Here is an 8,898-nt window from a genome sequence, read left to right as displayed (position 1 = left end):
TTTTTTTTTTTTTTTTTTTTTTTTTTTTTTTTTGAGAGAGGGACAGAGGGCAGGCAGGGGTAGGGCAGAGGGAGAGGGAGAAGCTGACTTCCTTCTGAGCAGGGAGCCCCATGCGGGGTTTGATCCCAGGATCCTGAGATCATGACCTGAGCCAAAGGCAGATGTGCAATCGACTGAGCCATCCAGGCGCCCCTGTTCCACCCTTTCCAATGTAACTACAGTGTCTAGTACTTCCTATGAGGTCCATCCGTCCGTCCATCTGACAGGTAATGAGCACCTACTGTGTGCAAGGCGCTGCTTGTACATTAGTGGACCAAAGCCTTACCCATGCACAAATCTATCCTGGTGACCCGTACCCCAGCCTCCCCCTGGTGGGCTTGACTCTCCGGGGCAGAGGAGAAGGACCCGAGTGAGTGTCCTTGAGGCAGCAGGCTGCCGCGACAGTGGGTAGCCCCAGCCGGTTCTTGGCAGCCACCGAGGGGGTGTGCCCAGCTTCTCACAGGATTCCGGGATTCTATGTAGCAGAGCTTACTTGTGACATTGGAGTGGTTACATTAGGTTCCAAACACTTGGTTTCTTTCAGTGGCTGTAACCAAGCCAGGGAGAGACCACAGACCCACGGTGGGGGGGCCGAGATGTTTCCATCTACGTGATACAATTTTTTCTTCTGATCAAAGTGACCCACTGTCTACAGTCTTGATGCTCAAAGGGCTGGAATTCAATTCACTTTTTGAGAAGGTCTTACCAAATAATGTTTTATATCCACTCGGCAAGAGTTTATTGGGAGGGGAAACTGCCATGTGATGGTATTTACTGGGGACTAAGCATGCCAGACCTGGGGGTTCCTGGTCCCCTGGGGCTCCTCCTCCCCTTCCCCCCTGACGTCACATAACATCGCAGCGCCTCAGGGGTGCACAGCTCTGAACGGTCACTCATCTCATTACCCAATACCGGAGAACTGGCTGGAACCTGAGGCCGCAAGCCCTGGAAGTGGGACTTAGTTAAATATTAGACCAGAGTTCACGGTCAGGATCACCCTTCCGCACAAACAAGAAAGCCCTCGGGTCTTGGTTCTTGGAGGATAAATCTTCCTCTCAGGTTAGCAGCCGGCCAGAGTGGATTCGTGAGCTCAGCTCTGGGAGAAGTCAGGAACCAGGTTTCGAGGCAAACCAAACCTTCTTCCGCGATACCTATCCGAGTCTCCTAGTGATGCGTATTCAGGCCACATCCCGAGTCTGCGCTCAAAACTGCAGCAAGGAAGTATCTGAGTGGCCCCAAAGAAGGAAGACACACACTTGACCCACGCTTTGCCATGTTTCTGACTACTGGCGGGGTGCAGCCCTGATCCCACTGAAGCAGTTTGTCGGGAGACGGGTCCCCAAGTCGCAGTCTGGAAGTCCTGTAGATGTCATCCAATGCGTTCATTTTGCATCTATTTTTAAAAAAAGATTTTATTTATTTATTTGTCAGAGAGCGAGAGCGTGCACAAGCAGGCAGAGTGGCAGGCAGAGGCAGAGAGAGAAGCAGGCTCCCTGCCAAGCAAGGAGCCTGATGTGGGACTTGATCCCAGGACCCTGGGATCACGACCTGAGCTGAAGGCAGCGGCTTAACCCATTGAGCCACCCAGGCGTCCCTCATTTCGCACCTTGTGGACAGTGCCCCAAGGCCCAGGAGCAGGTCAATGGCAGACAGAACCACAGGGTCCAGCCCCGGGGGTGGCGGGATGGCTGGTAACATCGAGACGGTGAGATGAGCGTTACCAGTCGTGTCCAGGACGAGGCTGGTGATGGCAGTGAGGGTGTCGAGGAAGATGGCAGGTGAATCAGAGACACAGCCCCTTGGGGACAGCAGCATTCCAAGCACTTTGTAGATGCCAACCCCCGGGGCCCCCAGCTGCCTCCCCAGGAGGGTGCTGTTGAGTCTGGTGGCTGAGCGGGTTTCCCAGGCCCTCTGAGCCCGGGCTCTGCAGGGACGAGAGTTTACTTCACTTTATTACCTGCCTTTGAGATGCAGCAACCGCGGACCTGCGCTCACGGACACGGCCCTTGTGGGTGGCAGGGAGGGCCAGGGAAGAGGACGGACCGCAGCTGTCCCTGCCAGCCGGGGTCTCCCTCTCCCCACCGGCCACCTGCTCCGGTGCCGCTGGTGGCCCCAACGTCCGGGGAGGGGGTGGGGCAGCCTGGAGCCGCCCGAAGTCCCGGCAAGCCCAGTCTCGCAGTGAGAACTGGCTTTGGGTGACTTTTATTTGAAAAAGCGGTTATTATTGGAATGACACGTTTTGCCCAAGCATCTCTCTGGTACGTGACTCCTTCCATGTCTGTCAGGACATATCCGGGCCTGAGGGAGGGGAAGGAGTTCTCTTGCCTCACCTTCGATTTCCCCACAGCTCCCTGCCCTTGGCCCCACTGGCGGCTTCGCGGGGGGTGGGGCCCCCCCCCACTGTGGTTTGGGACCTACCCAAGGGAGGAGGGACGACAGCTGGGCCAGCGCCGGGCACTGGGAGTCAGAGCCTCACGGCTTCCTTAGTCCCAGCCACCTCTCCCTGCTCGCTGGTGACCGTGGGACCCTCTGTCCCGTACCCCCCAAGCTGGAGCTAGGAGGTGGGCTCAGCCCCACTGTTTGGTTTTCTGGGGGGACTGTGCCTCCCCGCACAGAGCAGGGGCCCCCACCTGCCGTGAACCTTGCTCATCCTACCCTCCTCTCCATCTGCTCCGTGGGGTTTGGTGATGACTCTGTGAACAACCTTCCAAAAACTGACTCACTGGTCAGTTTTTTTATTTTAAAGAAAAGCATCTAAATGAATGGGATTCATCTGGTAGTGAGACTTTCCCTGAAACTTTGTGTGACAAAAATGTTCATCCAGGTGGGTCCCCAGTGGTAAGCAGACCACATTCTGGGACACACAAACTCCATTTTTTTTTTAAGGTTTTATTCATTTATTTATTTGACAGGCAGAGATCACAAGTAGGCAGAGAGGCAGGCAGAGAGAGGGGGAAGCAGGCTCCCTGCTGAGCAGAGAGACCTATGCGGGGCTTGATCCCAGGACCCTGAGATCATGACCTGAGCCGAAAGCAGAGGCTTTAACCCACTGAGCCATCCAAGCACCCCACAAACTCCATTTAAAGTAGGTTTTCCAAGGGTGTCCCTCCAACCATGTTTGGGGGAATGTTGGGATACCAAGCCCCATTCCCATAGGGTAGAGTGGTTTTAGAGGAAACCCCGCAGTGTCCTACCTCATTTGTACCTCACAAGTAAGCTCAGTTACTTGTTTGTTCGGGGAGTGGGACCCCCCCCAAGCCCAGTCTCCTCCTCTTGTCCCTTCCCAGGCCTCCCGCTCTTGGGCACGGGGGAGCAGCAGCCTTCCCCCCAGCCCGGGGAGACCTGCCCGGCGCAGACTTGCTTTCCAGGCCCCCATGGTGGAGATTCAGAAAAGAAGGGCTCGTGTTGGCTCCAAAATGTGGGGACAGACGCTAACTGCCGTGTCCTGAGTTTGGCCTAAGGAAGATCCAGGCCCCCCGCGTTCATGGGAGCTTGTGTCCACTCTGACTGAACCCCCGGCTCCAGAGCCTAGCCCACCAGACCCCTCTCATGCTCCCATCCTGCCTTGCTCCCTCTTATGCCACCGCGCTCCGGACACTTGGGTCACTTAACTGTGTCTCAAACACCCTACGCTCATCCCCACCTTTGCACTTGCCAGTTTCCCTCCCCAGAAAGTTCTTCCGCTGCAGGGGCAGCCTGTGGATGACCCCTTATCCTTCAGGCTTTGGTGCAAATGTCTCCTCCCTGCTCTCTGCCCCAGTCACAAGGCTGAGACCCCTCTGGCACGGGGCTGCCAGCGAAGGCCTCCTTCGCTGCCCTGCGTAGCCCACCCCATTCCCTACGCCCCAGGTCAGCCCTTGCAAGTGGGAGGGAAGCAGAGGACAGTGGCTGGGCTCTGCACGCAGGAGCTGCTGGGCCCGGGCCTGGCCTCCTGGCACAGCCTCGGTGAGCCGCCTTCCAGCTGGAAGAGCCCGAAGAAGGGGCTTTGGTCCTCATGCCTCCACATGTGTGGCCTGGCCTTGGGGGAGGTCACAGCCCTGGTGCCGGGATCTTGTTTATCGTTCGAACAGGCCATCCGTTGCTGGCTCAGTCTCTAATTTACGGGACTTGACCTTCCCACCTCGCCCCAAGGAAGCTGCCCATTAGCAGGAGTCATGGAAAATGTGAACCAACTCTTAGCAGAAGCAAAAGCTGAGTTTTCTTTCTTGGTCATTTATTTATGGCCGGGATTATACACAGCCCTTCCACTCCCCCCAACTCCACACTGCCGCACAGACTCACACACTTGATCATTTTAAACAAAACACAGTGAGGAGGAAGCAGGAGAGCATGGATGAAAGGAAGAGCTTCACCGGTGCCCAGCGATGGGTCGGCTCCAGAGAGCGCCTACGGCTCTGTTATCATGATCCTTGAGAGAGGAAGGAGGGTTTGCTGGGGTTTAGGGGAGACTAAGACAGGCAGGCAAGGGTTCCAGACACATGCTCTTAGGCTCAAACCCGTGCCACTCAGGAGGGCCCAGGCACCTGCACACAGAAGGGGGGTTCCCTCAGAGAAGCCTGCCCTGGTGGTAAAGGGCATGGGTTCGAGTGTGACCTAAGCTCTGATCACCCCAGCTCTCAACCCCTGGGAGCCCCACTTTTCCCACCTGGTGTCCAAGGCCAGAGGGGGAGAGGGTGGGGCTCGTGGCCAGGGCCCTGTCCTGGGGAGCCCTAGGGCTTGTCACGAAAACCCCAGCCTGCAGCCTGTGGTGGCTACTGGCCCCGAGTGGGGTCCCCTCTCCTCAGCTGCTGTCTCTCCTGCCTCTGTGGTGTCTCTTCGTCCTGGCCGTGAACGGACTTGAGTCTTGCACCCTGAGACAATCCCCCCACTGGTGGGGGGGGGTCTTCCAGGGCAGGGAGCCCCGGCGGACCCCTGGCTGACTGCCTCTCCTTGCCTTCCCAGAGCCCACCGGAATGACATGGAGACCATCTACCCCTTCCTGTTCCTGGGCTTCGTCTACTCCGTCCTGGGGCCTGACCCCTTCATCGCCCACATGCACTTCCTCGTCTTCTTTCTGGGCCGCGTGGTGCACACTGTGGCCTACCTGGGGAAGCTGCGGGCACCCACCCGCTCCCTGGCCTACACCGTGGCCCAGCTGCCCTGTGCCTCCATGGCCCTGCAGATCATCTGGGAAGCAGCCCGCCACCTGTGACCTGCAGCCGATGCCTCCTCGGCCACCAGAAAGCTGGCCCCGAGCCGCAGTGACTGTACCTGGGGACTGGGTGTCCCTTTGAGATTGTGCTAGGCCCCGGGGACCTGGCTTCTTGGCGACCCGCTGAACCTGGGATGCTGGGCACCGTGGGCCTGTGTGTGTTTGCAGAAGTGTGTGCATGTACGTGTGTGTGCACGTGTGCCTCTTGGATTTCGCTGGGGGGAGTAGCTGATTGGACCATGTGGAGATGTCAAGATGGGTAGAAACTCCATCATACCCTAATACCAGAGCATTAAAAACCACATTTCTTCTTTGTCGCTAAGAGTGACCAGAGACTCAGCCCAGGTTTCTAAACTAAAGGACCCGCCAGATCCAGGCCTATAATAAAGGCAGATTTCTTAGATTCACCCCAAGGAGGCCGGTTCTGCTTGTTCCGGGGGAGAGGGGATACTGGACATCTGGGTTTTTAAAAAGCTCCCCTGTGTCTCAGTGATGGCCAGGCCTGGGAGGCCCTGCCTGTTCCCTCTAGAAGCAGGGCCCAGGGTAGGGTGTGGTTTTGCAATGGCTTTTAGGGTCGGAGTTTAGTGAGGTGGGGGAGGGCTTATGTTCCTTTGTGTCCGGTCCACACGGCCTGCGCTGCGTCCCCATTGCTTTAGTGAATTGGGTTCTCCTAAGTGCAGGTGCCCATAGGAGGCGCCCCAGGACAATTCGCTTCTCCTAAGGGCTGTCAAGCAAGGACAATGGGGCTTAAAGGACCAACCACTAAAAGGAACCTTCTGGCTCCCTCAGTATCTGCAAGGTTTGAAAACCACAAATGGGCATCCGCGTGTGTGTGTCTCCTAGACTCCCGTTCTGAGATCAGTGTGGTTTTCAGTCATTAAATGCAGTGTCTGTCCGGCTCGGCCACCACCTTGTGACATCTTGGCTGCCTGTTCCTGGGGTCCACCCCCCCGCCCCAGGTTGGCCATTTTCGCTGGATCGTTTTATTAGAGTGGGTCAGTTTCTGAAACCCTCACTCTGACCACTGTCCCCGGCCGCCTCTTTTTCCCAACTGCTGCCCCTTCTCCCCAGGATCTGGGGAAGCCCCTGGGCACGTCTCCCTCTCAATCGCCAGCTGCCCCTGAACTTCTGCCCTACGGGACTGATGGGCCTGTTGGGTGGGGGCCTCATGGGGCCCAAGGGGACCCCGGGCCTCACCAGCGATCCCCAGCTCTCCCTGCCCCCCAGCGCTCCGCGCACAGAGCTGGGGTGGATAACACTGCCCCCTGGTGGCGAGATGAGCGTCTAGTCTCAGGCGGCCGCGCGCGCCTGGAACGGGATGGAGAGGCTCGGCTCGTTTGCTAAGCCTTGGTCGGGGGCGGTACTGAGCATCTTTTTTCACTTGATCCTTAAACAGATCCAAGCAGGGAGGCTTTATTGGTTTTTGAAGAGGGACGTACAGCTCAGGGAGGAGGAGTCGCTTGCCCAGCGTTCCTGAGCTGGGATACGGTTAAGGCCAGAGACCCAGTATGTGTTTTTATACTGTAGTGTTTTCCCTCCCTGGGAAGGAGGGGATGAGGGGACACAGTGCTCAGCGCTGGGCTGGGTGAGGAGGGCATCCGACACCCACGGGAACCTTGTAAACCGGGGAACTGCGTGAAGCAGGTGGTCCCGCGGAGCCCCTGTGCCTTGTCCCACCATTCACCCACCTCTGTGGGATCCTCTTGGATGTGGTGTGGCCGCGGGGGCGGCAACAGTGTGGGGGGACACAGGGACAACAGTGACAACCCAAGTGCCAGCACCCTAATGGGGGAGATTGGGCAGTGGGAGCATGGGCGGGGGGCTTCCAGGGGGAGGCAGCCACTCACCTGAGAATGGAGATTAGATGGATTTGTTTTGGGGGGATATCCAAGCTGAGGAAACTGAGCAGCAAAGCTGAGCAGAGCTCAGTCTCTTGGGGTCTTGTGGGTGGGGCTCATCTGAGGCTTTGGGGCCATATTGGGGACATTAGAGGGGGATCAGTGTAGTTGGGTCTGTGTCCTAAGAGGATCTCTGAGAAAGCCAGCAGAGTGGAGTTGACAGCCAGGCAGTGGCCCTTGCTCCCCAAGTGCCATGGACAGCACCCTGCCTGCCACCCAGGAGCGGGAGGGCCCAGGGGAGAGGCAGGTGTGAGTGGAGAGCAGGGAGGAGCCTGCCCGGGTGCTGTGAAGGGGCAGCTGGCAGGAGCTGCAGGGGTTTGCAGGGGAAAAGGACACCCAGAAACCTGTTCTGCTTCTGCTCCTGCTCCCTGGGTGGACACAGTCCAGGATGCGGAGAGGGCTGGGAGCTGTCTCCTGGCAGCTGTCCCCACGGCTGTACACCCAGGCCCCGGGGAAGCCAGCACCTGTTTCTTATAGCAGGCGAGACAAGCCGGGCTGTTTCCTCAAGACCAGAGCACATCTGCCGAGCTGGCCAGAGGCACTAAGTGCGAGTTATCCTGCCCTGGTCTCTGTCCGCAGTCCACATGCCTGCCACCAGCCCAACAAGACTTGGGCCCCCTCTCTGGAACGGCCTCCTCCCTCCTGCCCCAGGGTTGGGGATGGGTGTGAAGTGTGGGCAGTGGGCTTTGGAGGAAGCCAGGGATGGGTGATGGCTGGTGGTCTCTGTCCCATGAGGGCCCCTGCTGGGAACTCCTGGGGCACCCTCATCCAGTGAATTTCTTGGTTCAAGGCTTCCAAGAGCTTCCCTGGTGTGAGAGGGTCCCAGAGGCACAGGCAAATGTTGCACAAGCAAGGCACAGGGCGAAAAAGCCTGATTTCACGGTCCTGGAGGTGCAGGGACAGGATCTGGGGACCTCCTGCAGAAGCAGAGCCCAATTCCCACAGGACACATAGAAGCCTCCGTGTGTGTACATGTGCATGTCCCCAGGAGGCTGTGTTCTCCAAAGGCTGGCATCTTCTCGATCTTCACTGTTGGTCTCTTCCTCCAGACTGTGCACCTCTGGGAATCGGGGGTTTGGGTCCCTGCTGTTTCCTGCTGTGCCCGTGTCCCCGGGTCTTGGAAAAGCACCTGGCTCCTAGGAGGTCTCTAGGAAGTGAACAAATGGTGTGTAAAATGAATGTGTGTCTCTGTGTGTGTGTGTACATGTAACAGAGATGGGGACTCAGGACGGCTCTTACCCAGTGTGGAATTCCACGACAAAAAGTGTTTGGGAAGGGTTTCTTGGCACTGGGGACACGGTGTATCATGGGTGTGGGTGGCATCAATGGCTCACAGTGGCATCTGTGGCTCACGGGCTTGCAACCAACAGGTCAGACTGGCTCCTTTGTCATCGCTCGAGATTTTCCTTAATGGCACCTCTGCCCTTCCTCCTGGGGCTCTCGATGGTCAATAACGCGAATTTTAACAGCTCGCTGGTATTCCATCATCCTGGATAACCTCATCATTTATTTAATCTGCCCTTACTGTTGGAGAAATTAATTTTCCAGGCTGCATCAGCATGAGCAATGCCTTCATGGGCATCTTTGAGCAGAAATCTCTGTGCACATCCATTTCTCGAAGGTCCGTTTCTGGGAAGAGAATTACTGAGTGAAGGGTATATGTTTAAGGTTTGTGGTATATGTTGTCCTCCAAAAAAATGGTTCCAGTTTGGATGGGACTTTAAAAAGAGTTTTGTCAAGTTTTAGGACCCATGTTGGGAAATTTACAAG

At 57.1% G+C, this 8,898-nt stretch overlaps 1 protein-coding gene across 1 annotated transcript in view; it reads left to right on the top strand.

Annotated features, from left to right (window-relative positions):
• Positions 1-5,558, top strand: part of LOC111146018 (prostaglandin E synthase) — a 12,102-nt gene extending 6,544 nt beyond the window's left edge. The window contains exon 3 of the mRNA XM_022501382.1: positions 4,981-5,558. Within this exon, the coding sequence (XP_022357090.1) occupies positions 4,981-5,230 (250 nt within the window). The 3' untranslated portion in view covers positions 5,231-5,558. The remainder of the gene's footprint in view (positions 1-4,980) is intronic.
• Positions 5,559-8,898: the final 3,340 nt, after the last annotated feature.

This window comes from Enhydra lutris, unplaced genomic scaffold, assembly GCF_002288905.1.
Source record: "Enhydra lutris kenyoni isolate GAN:26980312 unplaced genomic scaffold, ASM228890v2 scaffoldscaffold13, whole genome shotgun sequence".
Taxonomy (NCBI): Eukaryota; Metazoa; Chordata; class Mammalia; order Carnivora; family Mustelidae; genus Enhydra; species Enhydra lutris.
This window is presented reverse-complemented; position numbering and strand designations above follow the sequence as displayed.